The 19,673-nt window shown below is 41.8% G+C and overlaps 2 protein-coding genes across 2 annotated transcripts; both read right to left on the minus strand.

Annotated features, from left to right (window-relative positions):
- Positions 1–10,454: 10,454 nt before the first annotated feature.
- LOC128855875 (uncharacterized) lies at positions 10,455–13,147 on the minus strand. The gene is made up of 4 exons (XM_054091093.1): positions 11,677–13,147; positions 11,166–11,600; positions 10,804–11,076; positions 10,455–10,739 (listed from the first exon to the last, which is right to left on the minus strand). The coding sequence occupies exons 1-4, from the start codon at positions 13,145–13,147 to the stop codon at positions 10,525–10,527; spliced, it is 2,394 nt and encodes a 797-aa protein (XP_053947068.1). The 3' UTR covers positions 10,455–10,524.
- Positions 13,143–19,405, minus strand: LOC128855896 (juvenile hormone esterase-like). The gene is made up of 5 exons (XM_054091124.1): positions 18,545–19,405; positions 16,808–17,018; positions 16,412–16,726; positions 16,214–16,346; positions 13,143–13,546 (listed from the first exon to the last, which is right to left on the minus strand). Exons 1-5 carry the CDS (start codon positions 19,373–19,375, stop codon positions 13,372–13,374), a joined length of 1,665 nt encoding a protein of 554 aa, XP_053947099.1. The 5' UTR covers positions 19,376–19,405; the 3' UTR covers positions 13,143–13,371.
- Positions 19,406–19,673: the final 268 nt, after the last annotated feature.

The raw sequence follows: 19,673 nt of genomic DNA on the forward strand, positions 1-19,673 counted from the left end.
TTCGGCGCCTTGCAGCAACAGTAAGGATGGGACCGATTACTAAGGCTAGAGTCGGCGTGCTTTGCTGTCGTTCACATTTTTTGTCGTTGAATAGCTAGAAATCGCTTTGGCATTCAAAATAATGGAAAAAGCGTTGCTATTCTAAATTTTTTTTGCGCACAAAGGCAGTAAACTTACGAAAATAACAGCTTTCGGCAGCTGGAAACTGACAAGTGGCAAGCTATTGACTACCTCCCTAATTTCAAGGTCACATAAATCGACACAGACTTGAGCCTTTCAAGCATGAGGACTGCTAATGATCTTAAAGAAGGGAACCTTACAGGGCATGTAAGAATTCTGGATTCAATGCTGGATTCCGTGCCTGACGATCTGTTACAAGATCGAAAGGGAATTAGAATTCTCCAAGAATTTCAAGGTGGAGGGGAATGAAATAGAGGACACTTTAGCGAAAAAGGGTGCAAACACTCCCTTCATTGGTGTGCCTTTTATATGTCGGGATTTGGCAACCCTGGTGTTGCAATCTGGCAACTGACAGCTGTATCGCAAAGTTTGACATTTTTTGGCTTTTACGTACTCAGAACGTTTTGAAATACCAGCGCTATTTGTGTTGTTTACAGTAACTTAAAAGATTCATCTCGGTCCAAAAATGGAATTAAATCGTGAACATTTTCGTGCGATTATTTTTACAACTTCCGACGTGGATTACCTCAGCAACATTGCATGGATGAACTTAATTCATTTTTTGGCGATAAAGCTCCATCAAGGACCAGTGTTTATCGATGGTATGGTGAATTCAATCGTGGTTGTAGTTCACTCCAAGACGAATTTCGTGAAGGTCGTCCAAAATCAGTTGTTGTTCCGAACTGATATTGCAAGATCGTCATGTGACCTATCGTGAGATTGAGACAATCTTAGGCATTAGTGGGACCAGCATACATTCAATATTGCATAAACATTTGACTGTCAAAAAAATTTGTTCGCGTTGGATCCCACACAATTTGTCAATCGCTCAAAAAAAGGCTCGTGTCGATTGGTCGAAGGAAATGCTCAAAAAATACGATCGCGGGGCTTCGAAATACGTCTATGACATCGTGACAGGTGATGAATCGTGGATTTACACGTATGAGTCCGAGAGTAAACAGCAGTCGACTGTATGGGTGTTTCAAGATGAGCCAAATCCAACAAAAGTTGTTCACGCACGAAGCACTTCAAAGCAAATGGTCGCCTGTTTTTTCGGAAAAACTGGACATGTCGCAACCGTACCACTAGAACAACGCAGAACAGTAAATTCTGAGTGGTACACAACCATTTGTTTGCCAGTTGCCTTCCAAGAAATTAGGAAAACCAATCGCCAAAGACGGATCACTCTTCACCAGGACAATGCGAGCTCTCACACATCGGCTCAAACAACTGCATGTTTGAGCACCCAAAACATCGAATTAATGGGTCATCCGCCGTATAGTCCTGACTTGGCACCGAATGACTTCTTTTTATTCTCGTACGTAAAAAACAAACTGAGAGGTCAACGTTTTTCGACACCTGAAGAAGCGGTTGCGGCATTCAGAATGCATGTTTTGGAGGTACCTCATTCAGAGTGGCAAAAGTGCTTCGACAATTAGTTCAAACGCATGCAAAAATGTATAGATCTTAATGGAGAATATTTTTGAAAAACAATAAAGTGATTTTCGATGATTAAAATTTGTTTTTGTTCTCTAATCCCGACATATAAAAGGCACCCCTCGTAATAGCTTCAAATGTGTCTTTTAACGTGAGCGGGAACAACGAAGCTTAATCGAATCGAGTACTGGGAAGCCCGCATGCCCGGTCAATCAAAAAGACTCATTGATCCAATACGTAGAACGTAATCCTTAACTTCAGAAGAGAAGACAAAACACTCTACACTGCACTGCTAACAGGACATTGTAAACTAAATTGTGTGCCAGAAAATGATTCTTGTAGGCTCTGCAAAGAGGCAGCAGTGGCACGACGCAGACCTGGGAAGCGGGGTTATAGATCCAAACCTCCTCGTAAGAATTAAGCCTACAGCAGTTTTAGGATTTATTATTAGCCTAAGACTGTTTGAGTAGGCTACAGGGCTGCCCAGTACAACATAAACTTAAATAAATAAAGACTTAGCTAAAATAGAAATGACGGGAGCTTTGTTCTGATAACTTCGAGTTTATATTATTTATTCAAAATAGTCCCCTCTGGTCCGCGATCTAAGAGCTTTTCGAAAGAATGTTTCAGGTCATTGACCAGAATGTTCTTCAGGATGTCGGTACAATCCTTTTGGATGGTCTCTACGGACGCAAAACGTTTTCTTTTCATGGCCCAATGGCATTTTTCGAATAGGTAGAAGTCGCAGGGAACCAAATCAGGTGAATATGGCTGTGAACTGTTACCTTGACAACAAGCATAAACTTTAATCGTTTGATCGATTCTTTACGAGATATCGATCCCTACAGCCATCGATGGACCTCCTCTCCCCCAAAATAATATTTAAGTTAACTATTTAAGTGTAGGTTTCAAATGAAAGGATTTCAAACAAATAGAAGAAATATTTTTAGCTGGTGCTGTAACTTACGAGGGCGGCCCAATAAGTACCCGCACTTGATAACAGAGGGCATTCCTGAGGGAAGTTGGTGTTTGCATCGCGTGCTGCCAAATATCAAACGACGGCGAAACAAATTTCAGACTGATTGATAGATTAGTTCAGATTTATCAGCTTTTCGAGTAAGCCGTTTTTTGTGATTTTCGCTAAGATGGGAAAGGAGTATAATCGTTCGGTAATTCGCTTTTTGTTTTTCGATAGGAAAAAATGCGAGGAGATAAAGCAAAGTTGGATGGCGTCTACGGGGACGCTTCGCGATCTATGACCACAGTTAAATATTGATTCAAAGAGTTTAAACGTGGGCAAATATCCGTTTTTGTTGAGGAGCGACCAGTACATGCCCGGCAGACGTGGTTACCGAGGAAATCATTCAGAAAGTCCACGACATGATTCTCGCTGATCGACGAACGGAAGAGTACGCGAAGTAACAGAGGCCATAGGTGTGGCGACCGAACGGCTATTAATATTTTGCATGATAAGTTGGCGATGAAAAAATTGTCGGCCCGATGGGTGTCGCGATTTCCGCGATTGCATCGACTGTTCACAGTGGACAATGATCGGATGCGGCTGTTAGCTTCGATGCAGAGTTTGGAGCAATTTAAGCGTGATCCGAAGGAATTTTTACGTCGAGTTGTTACCGTTAATGAAACCTGGATTCATCATTACATCAGACAACAGAAACTAAGCAACAATCAAAACAGTGGATTTCTCAGGGTGAATCTACTCCAAAGAAGGCGAAGACAGTCCCATCGGACAGAAAGGTCAAGGCGACGATTTTTGGGATGCTGAAAGGAAAGTAAAGAAACAGAAATAACGATCACTGGACACTACTAAAGTGGCCGTATTTGGCGAAAAAGAAGGTGCTGTTTCACTACGACAACGCATCAGCACATTCATCCGGAGTTGTCGCCGCCAAACTACATTAATTGCGTTATGAATTGCTGACGCACGCCCCCGCTCACCCGATCTGGCTCCCGTTCGTTTTTGCATATAAATTGGTGAGTTCCCTTTTTCAAAACTCTGCTGGCTTACAAATTTTGTTTGTCTGAGCAGCGTTTTGTGAATGAGTCAAACTTGCAAACCAGTTTGCATTCGCACAAGCTTTTGACTTTGTTGTTGTTTTTGTTGTGACCATTGATTTCCCTCGGTAGTAGGTTGTTCAATTTTAATTTATAACACTTGCTGCGAACTGCATATTAAATCTTTGTATGCATTGTATATATGTATGTATATACATATGTACATATGTAAGTTAAGGCAGCTACCTGACTGCAATACGCAGCAATGCGTATCCGATGACATATACGCAGCAGCGTTAGTATTGTATAACCGCCGCTGCACCGTGTGAACCGCTATGTCAGCAGTATGTTAGATTCAGAATTAGGCTTAGCAATAGCAGAGAATGTTAATGCAATGAGAAGGTGCAAATGTTACTGTGAGCTTTTTTTAGTACAATTGAGATTTGAAAGATTTGTAATAAGGTCATTTAGCACACCGAGTTGCATTAACATTCTCTGCTTGAAGTGTTGGGCTGAAGGTAACCACAACAGATTTTTACTTGCTCTGGATTGGAAAATAGGAGTATATAAATATAAATTTAAAATTAGAATTAAATAGAATTAAATAAATTAAGTAAATGTAATTCAAATTAAAACTATTCTAAAAATAAAAGTAAACAACTTGAGTGAAAATTAAACAATAGTAGAAGATTACTAAACTGAAATTAAAACTGAATTTGAAATAAATTCAAATTAAATCAAATTAAGTGTTTGAAAAAAAACTCTCGACGATTCACGGCGCAAAACGAAAAATCACGAACACTTGAAAATGCCCTTCTGCAATGTTAAGCCGCACTTGTGCAAAATAACAGCCGCAATGCGAGCTTCACAAAGGATTCCCCTGTTTAGTAAGGGAATATCCGGCAAAATGGAGCGGAGTGCGACGATAATTTTGTGAGGTGCAGTGAAGGGTGAATGCTCGGTGAAAGTGGTTTTCTTTTTTTTCGAATAAAAAAAAAAAAATAATTATAAAATAAATATAAAACTCGAAGTATATTGCTCAGCGATTCACCACCTACGGGGGGACCCTCCTGGCAATTTACTCACGAGGATGAAGGAAAATTGCTAAAATTTGTGAATTAAATAAAACAAAATGTTACTTGTTACTGCACCACAGCGATTTTTCGTCTGCGCTCGGTGACATTAGAATTGCCACAGGAGGCCGTATGCCTACGCCTACTAGGACGGACTCCTGCGACTATAATGTCGGTCGGTTACAGTCTTGTGTGCCCGCAATAGTAGTCATGATACACCTTCCACATTGGAGATTGCATGGGGCCAAGTACTGGGTGAAGCAAGCTGTGCCTTAGTAGGTTGTCCGCAATCTGATTGCGGGTAACTAAAAAGGATAACATAGCCCTTCCGTGACCTAATAAAAAACAAAAAAAAAACATGGAGAGTCCTTATAAAAAAAAAAATATTAAAAATATAATTAATTAATTAACAAAAATATTAAAAAATAGTAGAGAGTCATTTAAGATAAAAACTCGTTCATACTCATCTATAGGAGAGAAGAAAACAAAAGGAAACCCAAAACGGAAGAAAGAATCGAGGAAAAATCGAAAGAATCCGAATGGAAATAATTCTGTAAGGAAGCAAAGTCAATTAAGCAAAAACAAATCCGTGCCGTGCTGTGCCGTGCCAATAAAAAAAAGAAGGTAACACTCAAATTTATTCATTCTTTTTTCTACTGTACTGTGCCTTAAGGTTTAGGGAAGGAATTTTTAAATGGAGGACCTAAAGAAGTCAATTACTGAATTAAATGGGGCGGTAAACGCTATCCTCGACCAACTAAAAAATTTCCATAATCGATTAGGAGCATTGGAGGGCTCAAATGGCGAATTGGGGCGGTCGATCTCGCTCCTAGAGCAAAAACTGGCAGAGAAGATATTTGACTTTGCCCAATTGAGCCCTGCCCACGGTTATTGCTAGGGCTCCGATGATGGACGAGGAGCTTAGAGAAATAGGCAAACTGTGTAAAGGAAATTCTTAATTCTTAAAGATTATGAGACAATTAAAGGAAAACCATTGTATAGATCAATAGTGCAGAATATAAGGCAAAAGAATAAGGGTAGGGCCGATGCCACCCTGGTGTCACACAATATTTTCAATAATGATTGGTTGGAGGTAAAAGGAGTGCTGTCACTTCATTACGCTGACAAGAGGGATATCCGAACCCTCGAACACCAGTTAAACCAATTGATGCAAAAGGGTTCGAAACTTGACGAGTTTTATGCAACTGTTAACCATCAGTTATCACTCATAGTCAATAAAATTAAAACGGACGAGTACTCTGAAGAAACAGTAAATATCCTAATAGAACGTATAGGAATCGGGCGTTGGATGTATTAATTCGTGGCCTGAATCCTGAACTTTCGAGGATGTTAATTATACAAAAGCCGCGATCGTTGCCAGAGGCATACTCAGCCTCCCTCGATATACAAAATTTGACAATGAGGAATACCTTTACCCACGCTAACACCTTTAATAAGATAGTTGTTCCAAGGAATACCATGTCCGCTTGAAATCAGCGACCCCAATTCCACCCAGGACACGTTTTTATAACAATCGGGCAAACAAACCATTTGGCTCGGGCCACTTCCGGATGAATAATAATAACAAGCAATGGAGAGCTGACGGAGTCAATAACTCGGAAAATCCGGTAGTTAAAATGGAAGTGGATGGAACGGTTCAGACACGACATGCCAATTATATGAACCGCCCGAGGAAATGGAATGCTGATAAAAGGGGACCATCTTCGTCAGCCGGGGGACTGCCCAAACAACAGAAGCCTTTCAACTTAGAAGCAAGCCCTGAAGTGGCTCAATGTGAGGAAAAACTCGAGCAACATGATGAGACCGAGGAAATTTTTTTAACAGAGGGTCTTCCTGCTTATTTCATATAGGTGAGAAGGCGGAAATTCTGTCAAGCGTGCCATATTTTACATATGTGGCCACGAATAACAAGCAACTTAACTTCTTAATAGACACAGGCTCCAACATGAACTATATAAGAGAAAATCTGCAAACCAACACCAGACTAATCGAATCGCCTTTTAATGACCAAACAGTAGCAGGACCACTGGCAATAGAAAAAGTAGTAAGAGCAAAATTATTTAAGTGTGTGGGAAACGAGGACATACTGACCTTCTATGTACTCCCAGGCCTCGAGTCATTTGACGGCATTATTGGGGACGATACCCTGAAACAACTTGGCGCAGTCATAGACAGGAAAAATCATATTTTAACTATAAGCCGGGGATAAAAATAACACTTAGGAATAAGGTAGTAAACAGTCTCCACCTATTGTGGACAACGGACATACCGGACAACGCAATCGGATTAGTAAACTCCTTGCTTGAAAAATACTCTGAACTATGTATTTGAGCCCTTAAGCGACAATATTAGTGCAAAGACTTCGGTTAAGGCCGCGATAAACACCTCAACTAATGACCCCATTTACACAAAGAGTTACCCCTATCCTATCAATATGAGAAGTGAAGTGGAAAAACAAGTAGCCGAATTACTGGCGGAAGACATTATCCGCCCTTCCAAAAGCCCCTATAATTCTCCAATATGGGTTGTCCCTAAAAAACCCAAACCCAATGATGAAAAGCAATATAGGATGGTAGTGGACTTTAAGAGATTGAATGCAGTGACAATCTCAGACGCTTATCCGATTCCGGACATTAACGCAACATTGGCAAATTTAGATAATGCGAAGTTCTTCACCACAATTGATTTAACATCGGGTTTTCATCAAATCCTGATGAAGGAATCTGATATTCAAAAAACGGTTTTCTCGACCATGAACGGGAAATACGAGTTTTTGCGACTTCCTTTTGGGCTGAAAAATGCCCCAGCAATTTTTCAGCGTATGATCGACGACGTGCTAAAAGAATTTATTGGGAAGACATGTTACGTTTATATTGACGACATCGTCGTATTAGGGAAAGACCTTAAGGAACATGTCAAAAATGTCGCCACAGTATTTGAGCGATTAAATGAATCTAATTTACGAGTAAATTTGGAAAAAACGAAGTTCGTAAAAACCGAGGTCGAGTTTCTAGGTTATATTATCACTCCTGAGGGAATTCGCCCGGATCAATCCAAAGTCAAAGCAATCGACCTACCACCCCCAGAATCCTTGAAGGAATTAAAGAGTTTCTTAGGTATGACTTCGTACCACCGCAAATTCATTAAAGGCTATGCCAAACTAGCTAAGCCACTAGATAATCCGGCTTTAAGAGCTTTTAATAGTCTGAAGGAACTGGTCATCTCGTCTGAAGTTCTTGCATTTCCCGGTTTCGAGAAACCATTCAATTTAACGACAGACGCGTCAGAATATGCCATAGGAGCCGTCCCCTCTCAAGGGGAACACGGCAATGATAGGCCGATTGCCTACATTTCCGGATCCCTTAATAAATGCGAGGAAAATTACGTCACCAACGAAAAAGAAATGTTGGCTATTGTATGGGCGCTGGATAACTTGCGTTTATACCTGTATGGGGCTATTCTGTAAATAAATACGGCAGGCATCCACCAGTCCCACCGTTAAAAGAGACTCCAGTGCCGAAATTTCCTTGCAAAATAATTCACGTAGATATATTTGGGTTACAGGGGGAGAAATTCCTTTCATGCATAGACAAATTCAGTAAATTCGCTAAATTTTTCCATATCAAGGACCGTTCGGCTATCACTCTTCGCACCAAAATTGCGAAATTACTTCATTACTTCACAGCTAAAGGGTGGTGGTAACCAACAATGAAAGAGGATTCATGAGTCCGGTAGTGACCAATTATATCAAGGGGCTAGGTATAACCGTTTACCAGACGCCTATTCAGAAAAGTGAAGTAAACGGGCAAGTAGAAAAGCTGCACTCAACGATCCTCGAAATATACCGCTGTCTGCGACGGGAATTAAAAAATATTAACCCAAAGGAATGCTGTATATTGCAGTAGATCGGTATAACACCACAATTCATTCTGTCGCTATGCTAAAACCTAGTGGCATATTCTTCAATCGGTCTGCTAGAATTAATTATCAGGGCTTTACTGATTTTAGGAAAAGGATTCACAGAGGGATACGAGCACAAATTAAGAAAAACCAAGAGCAGCGAAATCTCTGACTGAACAGAAACAGGAAACCACCCAAGAAATATGGAGTAGGGGATAAGGTGTATGTAAGGGATAAACAGATAAAAGGGAAACAAAAACCCTTGTATAAAAAAGCGACCGTGAGTAGGGATAATAGAGTTACTATACAAACAAGCGAGGTGCGAAAAATTCACAAATGCCAACCAAAGACCAAAGGATAAAAATTCTTCATTCTTTTTATGGGGGGAGGCACAGTACAAAGAAAAGCAGCTCTTCCAACCCATAAATTGGTGGATATTCTGCGAATATCGGGGCTCGACTCCTCATAAGGAAGAGTGAATGAGTAAAACAATATATAAAAAAAAAAATGCCACTTTAAAAGGCACATAAAGGGTGTTTTTTTAGAGGTTAGGTTTTCAAGATGAAATAAAACGTATATAATTTAATGTTATGGCCAAGAATTTAGCTTTATTATAAGGATAAGGGTTTGCCATTATGTTTTAAAAATGATTTCGGGCAAGTGGCCGCCGCGGCTGGCTCGAATAAATTCCAGCCGAGAGGCCCAATTTTCGACCACTTTTTGCAGCAATTGGGGCCGTATGTCAGCAATAACGCGCCGAATATTCTCTTCCAAGACGTCAATCGTCTCGGACTTATCTGCGTAGACAAGCGACTTCACATAGCCCCACAAAAAATAGTCCAGCGGTGTTATATCGCACGATGTTGGAGGCCACGCCACAGGTGCACGGCGCGAGATAATGCGCTCACCAAAAGTTTCCTTTAATAAATCGATTGTTGCGTTGGCTGTATGGCATGTAGCGCCGTCTTGTTGGAACCAAAGGTCGTCCACATCAACATCGTCCAATTCAGGCACGAAAAAGACATTAATCATGGCTCTATAACGCTCTCCATTGACTGTAACATTATGGCCGGCTTCATTTTTAAAGAAATATGGACAAAGAAATATCTGCCCATAGAGCACACCAAACAGTGACTTTTTGAGGATGTAACGACGTCTCAGCAATGGCTTGTGGATTATGTTCACTCCAAATGCGACAATTTTGCTTATTGACATACCCATTCAACCAAAAGTGAGCTTCATCGCTGAACAAAATTTTCTTGTGAAAATTGGGATCGGTGGCCATCTCGCTTTGGGCCCATTCACCGAACGTGCGACGCGCTTGTTCAGGTGTAAGTCTATTCATTATGAAATGGCAAACCAAACTGAGCATAAATCAAGTGACAGCTGTCAAAAAGACCATCTACGCAAAAAGTAGTGCCAACTTGAAAACCTAACCTCTAAAAAAAACAACCTTTAGATAACGCAATAGGTGGTCATATCGCGCAAGAGTAAATTGTTTCTTAATTTTGTATTATGTTCACACAGTTTTTACTTTGAATTGAATAAAAGTAATTTTCCAAACTAAATTTATGGCCGCTTTAATTGTTTACACTTCGAGTGTCGGACTGTGTAGAATTTGGCTACGGCATTCGGTTTGCATTTTGTGCTCTAAACCAGTATTACCATTAACTTTTGCTTGATCCTCGTACTTCACAACGAAATGCAGTTAAAAGAAATGTTAGACAAGCTGGGAAGTCTTTCAAAATATAATTCACTTATCTGTAACAACACTCAATTAACGGCACATCTTGATAAGGCAATAATAGCAGAAAATAAATAAATTACAATACTAGAAATTATGTGATCTATGTACACAGTTCTAAGTGCAGTTCAAATATACGAAGTGTACGAAAATTATTCAACCATTTTTGTTGCACTGCGATTTGGAATATTTGCTTTTCTCAAATAGAATATCCTTGAAATGTCTGTTCCGTTTGCTTTCCATGTTGTAGCGTCGGAAAATGTCACGCCTATTCTCAAGCGCTGTTGTCACGTCTTGGCAATCCCTTGAGGGGCCCATAATCGTCCATGAGCCGAAAATTGTGTCGATACCGCCACAGATTCGACAATAACCTGGGAGTCACAGACATAAAGCACGTAAATCAGAAACCTTTCGACAACTCACAAGGAACCTTACCAATAAAAGTAGACACAATACTGAGTTCGCGATTTTGCGAGTAAATATAGAATGGGCCGCCTTGCTGGTTGAGAGTACTGCCCATAAACTTCCAGCCGGTATCGATGATATGATGCGCATGTGGCGGTTCACGTTCGCTCACTTCAATTGTCAGCAGTTTGTTGTTCTTCTCAGCCATGCCCAGACGACGGTCTGCTGCCTTGTTGAGCGCAATGTCGAAGCGCAGACCCATCTCGTACGAATTCCAGGAGCCAACAACATCACAAGGTATGCCTGGAAGAGCAAAAAACAAAAAAAAAAAACAGAATATTTTAATTACAAATTATTTAGAATCATGGAAATGATTCTGTTTATTTTGTTACCATCCGGTGCGCAGTTGAGCTCTGCCGGCTCTGCATTTGCTTTACATTCCTGTAGGAGCTCCAGCTTGCTCAGCACTTTATCCAAAACGCCGGCAATACGCTTCGCCTCGGCATCGTTCGACTGCGCGGTGCAGCTGACAGGTAATTGCGAATTGGGGGTTGCCTTGTTCCGAGTTGGTTCTTCAGTCGGTGTGTGTACAGTCGTTGGTGTCGCGGTAGTTGGTGCAGCGGTAGTTGGAGTTGCAGTTGCAGCTTTTGCTGTAACGGATGTGTGACGCCCTGCAAGTGCTGAAATGGCACCGTACAAGGCATCCTGTGGCATTAGCGGTGCCGGCACTGCTGTTGCAGCTGGCGCCACTAAAGGTAAGCCCGGTACTAATGATGCTTCATTTCTTGGTAATTTTTTACCCGATGGACTTTGGCTCAATTTGCTTACTAAAATCAGAAACTATTTTTACTCAATAATTGTTTCACATGAATATCTCTTTGCATATGCCAGCACAGAGCTTACCGCTGATATCGATTAATTTCTGCATTTCCGCACCCAGTTGAGGATCCTTTTTGGCCACATACTCGAGTGGATTAGACAAAGACGCCAACTTTTTGGCCAACTCCAGTGTGGTCATATTCATTTTCGAGGCGACCATTGCAAGCATATTCTTCGACCCGGTATTACCAAGCAGTCCCAAATTCGCATCAAGCGATCTGGTGAGCACTGCCGGATAAGAGGCAGCGGACGTCGCGTCGACTCCACTTGCTACGCCCGTCATAAAATCTAACGAATCAGCGCCAAAAATGCGCGCATCTACGTCAGTGGCATCCAAGCTGCGTTTGTCTTGCAGCTTATCGAAATTGTCAATAGACTTGTCGATTTTCAGCAGAATAGTTGAACCTTCGAAAGTGCCAGATCTATCACGCGACTCGTCCTTCACGCTTTTGGCATCATCCAATTGCACAGCTGCCACTAATCTCTGCAATGTGGGCGCGCTAAGACCGTGCTCGGTGAGGTGATCATAGGTGCGAGAGAGGCGTTCATTGCTCTGCTGGTATAGCTCGCGTGTCAATTGGTCTAACTTCTTCTTATATTCCCCATAGAAATCTTGCTCTGCAGGCGTGTCAGTTGCACTACGTTTCGGTTTCAATTGCTGCTTTGCGGGCATGAATGGCAACATGCCGGGCGCTGCGCCACGCCCACTGCGGTCGAATACCTTCTCGCCGTCCAGCCAAAGCTCATTGCCGAGCTTATCGAGCCGTCTCTTATACTCCTCGTACAAACTCTCTTGCACGGTGGATCGCTTGCCGCCAACCAAGCGGTTGCCCCCGCTGAACTTGTCGCTCGTGCGTTTAATGGCTTTCGCAGGCTCCATAAACTCGTTGTTAAATTTATCCAAACGACGCTTGAACTCCTCATAGAGACAATTGCTAACGGCTGAACGCTTCTGAGACTTGTCGTTTTCATATTCGGTTTGTGGCGGTGCTGCTGTAACGGGTGGCGTGTTGACGTTGTTGTAAAGCTCACGAAATACTTGGTTTAAACGCTTCTTAAAAACATCGTACAAATAACCGTTGTAGCCCAACTCGGTCTCTTGGCGCGACAGATCCGGCTGGCCGGGTGAGTTAGAATCGGGCAAAAACCCCTTCCCCTTGGGATAACTAAATTCAATTGCCAAGCTAAGGGAGCTCGGTGTTGTATCATTTGCTTGCTTCGTCTGCTCATCCTCTTCTATTCCATCGGTCTGATCTGATTTACTTACGGGAACTTGTGCCTCCTGCGCGCTAGTTTTATTAGTTTTTGAAGTCTTGCACTTTGGTTTGTGTTGAGGCACCGGACTTATTTCATTCCGCGGATTATTTTCCTGCGTTTGGTTTGGCTTGTCCACAGCATCTTTGCCCCCTGACGCTTTGGGTCTACACTTAGCATTTACCAAAATGTTGACAGGCACTGACGCGATCAGTAAGCAAACGACAGTAAAGAAGTTCATTGCAGCAGCATTTATTCCAACTCAAATCTCTGCTTGTTTCTGCATATTTAACAATTCAATATCAATAAGAAATATATTACAAATGTATAGAATGAAGGATAGGATAAAATAAGAAAAGCTGAAAAACTGAATAAATTATTTCCACACAGTGGAGGCTGTTTCTTAAGTTTCGATTCAAATGATTACAGGTACTTATACTTAGGTACAATAATTTGAAAGCCGCTTCAAGTGAACTGCGGCACTGGGAATAGTTTGTCCCAATTTTGGAATCTTTCAGGGAAAATGCCACCACTTGAAACGGCCAATTTCTCGCCTATGTTCAAATATGGCTTCGTAATCCCGTTATAAGGCGGCCAACGAAAATCTTTCAAGTACGCATCAGCATCATTATTTGGATCACTGTAAATAAACAAAAAAAAAACACATTATTGCTTTTCTAAGAAATCTTATTAGGAGAGCTAATAAAAATTAGTGACGATGCTGTAATCGCGCATTTTTGGAACTTTCGAATATAGTTATTCCTCACTCTCAGTTTTGAAGATGGCACTAGATGAGGAACTAACTATGGAAGAGAGAATATGTAATATGAGGATGAGTTATATTCGTTCTCTAAAACTGGAGGATATTTACAAATTTGCCAAAGAATCTGGAAAATTGTCACAGGACTAACTATCTCTATCTCTGTCTCTATTCTTTCCTATCTCTTTCACTGGTACTTTTCTCCTTCCCTCCTTGACTATCTACCCTCTTTCCAGAGCTCTCAATACAATGGGCTTTTTAGCCTAATTGTTTTAGGAGCCACCAAATCTCTTGGTGCTTCTTGGCTCGACTTTTTCAAATTTCGATTTAAATTGTGGAAGCACAGTCTATATGGGAAGCCTCGGCCTCCCACAGGATTGCCAAAATATCGCAGCAAACTTGCAACACGAAAACAACCAACTTCATTTTAGCACTCCCAAGGAAGGAATGTAAAATATTTGTTGGAGTACTGGCGGGACATTGTCTCACTCCATATCACGCAGCTAAAATGGGTTCGATCCATAACGACGTGTGTAATTAGGTGGGGTGGCTGTCGCAATGACACACTTAGACCTTTCATAGGTCCATTGTGATACCACTGGGACTTATCCTTACCCTATGGGTTCCTTTTGTTGTTGTTGTAGCAGCATAAACATTCCCCGTGCATATACGAGGAATGCTGCTGAAGTGACAGTCCTTGGCCGGATATAAATCCGGGTCGTTTCGGTTACGCAAAACCGACTGTAGTAGGTTTGGGTTCCTTTTCAAACCATCCCGTAGCTTTAATAAACGAGCATAACGAAGCTTTGCGCTATGTCCGCTACATCAGTTAAAAATGCCATGTACAGAGAGCGGAGCCTCCTAGTCGCTAAGCTTTCCCCTCACATAAAAGGTGTCTGACTGTTTCCTCTTCTTCTGTGTTTAGACAGCTTCTACAGAAATCGAAGTACGGAAGTCCTAACCTTCTAGCGCGGCTGCCTATCAGACAATGACCACTTAATACCCCTATAATATTTCTTATAGTTTCTCTGTTAAATCTTAACAAGCTTTTTGATCGACCGCTGTTCCATTTCGGCCATGTCTGTCTGCTTAGTTCGCGTGTTGAGAGGTTTTGCCAACTTGTGTTTACCTTATTGATGGTTTCCCTAGGGTAACTTATGCGAAGAAGAAAGGATTACGTTAGAACACTTACTTTGCCACTGCCCTGCTCTAAGCAGAGCACTCGTTACAACTGCCTGGGATCGGTATAATTTTCATCTCTGAAGTATATGGCTGACAAAAGTTTGAATTGTTTAGTAAAACTCGGCAAGAATTGTGCCACGAACTAAGTTTAACACAGCTCCAACAACACCGACCCTTGTGGTTTATATGAGATCTATTCAGATCAGCCGGAGAAATACCTAACCTAACCTAGCATCACCGCAATGAAGAGATTGAAATACCTAACCAATAAAAGATTGACATTATCTAACTACAAAATATCAGATGGAAAGTACTCGATAAAGATTCCTTGTCATACTATCATTATTTAGAGTTTAGGCTTGGAGCCGAGACAAACTCGACGGTAGCAGGCCGCAATCCTCGAAAAGCGGATTGGACACGATAGGATTATCTCATTAAAAAGGGAATCATGGGCGTTCCCAGTCTCCGGACATTTACCTATGTAACATGATATATAAAGATAGCTAACATTCACCCAGACATTTGCATACCTCATGTAGCTGATGATTGGTTGAACGGTTGAGCAAAAAATACCTACAAAAGCTAGAAAATCATCCTAACTTCATTATCCACACTAGCCCGAAATCTTCTTCTAAATGAGGGTCACACACGATTCAGAACAAAAGACATCTTCAAGTCTGCACTATCCTAATTAACTCATCTCGCACGTGAGTTCGCCCACGAAGGCAACGGAATCTCGGCCATTCCGGCTCTCAGTACGGCTTCATCGTCATGGGCGATAAAGGAAGTTTCAAAGGAAATTGGAAACTAGGTCCTTCCGGCTTCATCCATCCAATTCCATCACATTCAATCGTTGCGAGGGAGAAAGGAAGATTTAAGGGAGACTGGAAACTAGGCCTTGCCGGCTCCCAGCTACGAAAAATCGGAGACTGTGAACTGGCGCTTCAGTGCTATTTGAGGAGTGCCAGACTGGCACTTCAACTATTTTACCTATGCACTATTCGTGCCACGCTCAACTGCTTTGATCCGTAGACTGTGGCATAGACATGGTTCGAAGTGTAGTGTCTTTCGATCGCCCCTGTCTTGCGCTACAGTAGTTGTTTTTCCATGAGTACTTAGGACACCTTCCTCGATTTCCTAAGAGCGTAAAATTTATTTCAATTCAAGTCAGTAGTTCTCTGGCCTATCACTTTTATGTTGCCTCAGTAGAGTATTGTTTCTTCACTTCTAAGATGTATGGAGAATGAGGTGGAAAGAAGGAAGACTCTAGCTGACTTTACAGTAACTCTAACTCCTTGCCCCCAGGCTACTACTTAGCGAAATTAGCGCTCATAACTTTAACTTGAAACTTGCAAAGTATTTTACCCTTTTCTGGCGAATTCCGTCCACATGCGAGTTAAGTTTTCAATGACCTCATCTTCCGGATCTGTTGCACTGAAAAGCGGTGTCATAACAGGTACATGGAACAGATAGAGTAATTCATCATGATGTACAGCACCTGAGATACAAATTTAGAATTAATTTTTTTTTCTGTCACAATTTATCAAGTATCAACAAACTTACCGTAAACCTCACCGTCAATGTCGAAATGACTGTAACGACCCTTGTATGTGAAGAGATACGTATAGACGGGAGTAAAGCGCGAAATCAAATCCAAGAAACGGTGGTATTCGAAACCGATAATGGCGTCAGAGTATAGTTTGCCGAATGTTTGCAAACTATGGGGAAGCGCCAAGGGCCCGTTTGGCAGATATCTGCGCAATGTTTTGCTTATTTCCACAGAACGCGGCGTATCACGTTCATACATTAATGCAATTGGCGCATATTTTTCGAAATTTTCATTTAACCACGTTCTGGTGGTCTCATTCTTTAAGAGATCTGAAACGAGCCGCAAGCAAAGTAATAAAATTTATAAATGTATTATATTTTTTCTTTGTAAGATTCCATAAATCGACTCACAGTAAGCCCCGCCGACGAACTCATGCTCCGTTATACCGATTATAAGCGGTACTTTGTGGAATGTGCCAGTTTGTATGGTTTCGTATGGGTCCTCCACCAAGAAACGTTCTTGGCCAAAATCATCCTCGATCACTGGCATCCAATTCAAAACCGGATTCCAATTGAAATCAAACATTTCAGCGGTTGTATCCACGAAGTCCATCATTGGTTTCTACACACACACACACACACAGACAAAAGTAAATGCGTTAAAATAATTGTAAAATTATCGCAAAATCATTGCGTGGGCGTTTCAATAAGTACCCGTATTTCATGGTAGAGGACGTTCCTGAGGGAAGCTCAGGAAGCTCACACGACGGCAAAACAAATTTCAGACTGATTGATGGGTTAGTTTGGATTTGGCAGTTGTTCGAGCAAGACGTGCGGACCACTTTCTGTGCGTCTGCCCAGCCTGCGCTAGAATCAGGCTTGAGGTCTTTGGCTCTGATGTGTTAAGAAGCGACCACCTGGGCTCCTTGGCACCACAAGACCTACTCAGATTTCTTCGGAGGTCGAGTAGATTTAAAGAAAATTAAAAAGGGAACCCGAGTGGAGTACAATCGACTTAATTGTGTCTGAGTGTTGTGCTTGCTAGTCCGTCCCGACAAAAAACAGACGTGTTTCGTGATTTTCGCTAAGATGGAAAAGGAGGAGAATCGTTCGGTAATTCGCTTTTTGTTTTTAAATGGGAAAAAATGCGAGGAGATAAAAGCAAAGTTGGATGCCGTCTATGGGGACGCTTCGCCATCTAGATAGATATTGGTACAAAAAGTTTAAACGTGGGCAAATATCCGTTTTTGTTGAGGAGCGACCAGTACATGTCCGGCAGACGTGGTAACCGAGAAAATCATTCAGAAAGTCCACGACATGGTAACAGAGGCCATAGGTGTACTGGAATGGCAATTAAAATTTTGCATGATAAGTTGGCGATGAAAAAATTGTCGGCGCGATGGGTGCCGCGATTTCCGCGATTGCGGCGATTTCTCACTTTGGACAATGATCGGATGCGGCTGTTAACTTCGGAGTAGTATTTGGATCAATTTAAGCGAGATCCGTAGGAATTTTTGCGTCGAGTTGTCAACGTTGATGAAACCTGGATTCATCATTACATCAGACAACAGAAACTAAGCAACAATCAAAAAAAATAAATTTCTCGTGGTGAATCTGCCTCAAAGAAGGCGAAGACAGTTCCATCGGCCGGAAAAGTCATGGTGACGATTTTTTGCGATACGAACGGCGTCATCCTCTTATATTTTTTAAAAAAAGGAAGAACGATCACTGGACACTAGTACAGTGAGTTATTGGACCGCTTTCACCACGACAACGGACCAGCAGATTCATCCGGAGTTGTCGCCACTAAACTGCATGATTTGCGTTATAAATAGCTGCCGCACGCCGCCTGTTCACCCGAGCTGGCTCCCTGCGACTTTTTCTTTTTCCCTAACATGAAGAAATGGCTCGCGGAAAAATATTTTAGTTCAAACGAGGAAGTCAGTGCCGTGACAGAGGCGTGTTTTCGAGAATTCGACAAATTCTACTTTTTGGAGGGGCTAAAAAAATTGCTGGAGCTTTGGAAGAAGTGTATCTTTCTAAAAAGTGATTATGTTGAACAAAAAAAAAAAATTATAAATATGGTGCCTTCATTTCTAACACCGGTACTTATTGAACCCTCCTCGTACAACAATAATCCATACATACCTGCTTCAAACAATTCACCAACTGGTCCGCCGGCTTCCTGGGGCAATCTAATAAATCTGCTTGCTTATCGCTCAACCGCTTTTGCTGATGCTCGTAATCGAATTGTCCCAATGGCGAAGCACTCATCATAATGGCGCGATGAAATAGACCACTTGACATGGGCGACAACATATGCAATCCAATACTAAAGCTGCCCGCACTATAGCCCAACAATGTCACCGCACGCGGATTGCCACCGAAGCACCTAATATTGTTGCGTACCCAACGCAATGCCTCCACCTGATCCTTTAAGCCAGCATTGCCGGGCGCTTCAGCACTACCCGTTGCCAAGAAACCCAATGTGCCTAAGCGATAGTTTATCGTCACCAATACAATGTCGCGATCCATCAAATGTTCGGGACCAGCGAAGTTTTTGCTTTGACCCGATACGCCGTAAAAACCACCCGGATGTATATACACCACAACCGGCTTCCTCTTTTTTGTATCCTTCGTATAAACATTCAAACGCAAACAATCCTCCGATAGATCGGTGACATTTTCAGTCACTTGCGGACACATTGGACCATCCTCTGTGGCATCGTAAGTGTTTGGTTTCCATGCTGGATATGGTTTAGGATTTTGAAAACGTAAATTTCTAAATGGCGGCAGTGCATAACGGATGCCACGGAATGCATAGAAGTCCTCACCCAAACGGGTGTGCAATGTTGTGCCCAGTACATCGCCCAATCTTGTGGTTATTTGAATTCTATCTGCGCGCCCTAACGCAACCAGAGCGAAAGCAGCGATGCAAATTGTATGGAGTAGCTGCATTTTCAGTTCGTGACCGTTCATAGACCGTTTTCAAGTTTCAACTGATTAGAATAGAGCGCCGCATGCACTATTTAAGGCGGTTGAATGTCAATGTTTTTGTGCGAGTATTGGCGATTACGCCTAAACTGGCTGCATACGTATGTATGTGTATGTATGTATGTGTGTATATAATGATTTAAAAAAAAATCACGCTTGCTAGCCAATTATATGACACAAAAAACGGGTCTTCCAAACTTGAGTTTTTATTTTAAATGAATGTATTAGAGGGTTTAAAGTTTTGACGATTCTTTTAATGGCATTTTCGGTGAGCCTTAGTCTC

Source organism: Anastrepha ludens, chromosome 2 (genome assembly GCF_028408465.1).
Source record: "Anastrepha ludens isolate Willacy chromosome 2, idAnaLude1.1, whole genome shotgun sequence".
NCBI classification, from domain to species: Eukaryota; Metazoa; Arthropoda; class Insecta; order Diptera; family Tephritidae; genus Anastrepha; species Anastrepha ludens.

Coding starts and splice junctions, on each gene's coding strand:
- LOC128855875 (XM_054091093.1), bottom strand. CDS start 13,147: ATGAACTTCTTTACTGTCGTTTGCTTACTGATCGCGTCAGTGCCTGTC. Junction 11,601..11,676: donor GAAATTAATCGATATCAGCG/GTAAGCTCTGTG, acceptor TTCTGATTTTAG/TAAGCAAATTGAGCCAAAGT. Junction 11,077..11,165: donor GCTCAACTGCGCACCGGATG/GTAACAAAATAA, acceptor TTGCTCTTCCAG/GCATACCTTGTGATGTTGTT.
- LOC128855896 (XM_054091124.1), bottom strand. CDS start 19,375: ATGAACGGTCACGAACTGAAAATGCAGCTACTCCATACAATTTGCATC. Junction 17,019..18,544: donor TGGTGAATTGTTTGAAGCAG/GTATGTATGGAT, acceptor GTGTGTGTGTAG/AAACCAATGATGGACTTCGT. Junction 16,727..16,807: donor GTTCGTCGGCGGGGCTTACT/GTGAGTCGATTT, acceptor GGCTCGTTTCAG/ATCTCTTAAAGAATGAGACC.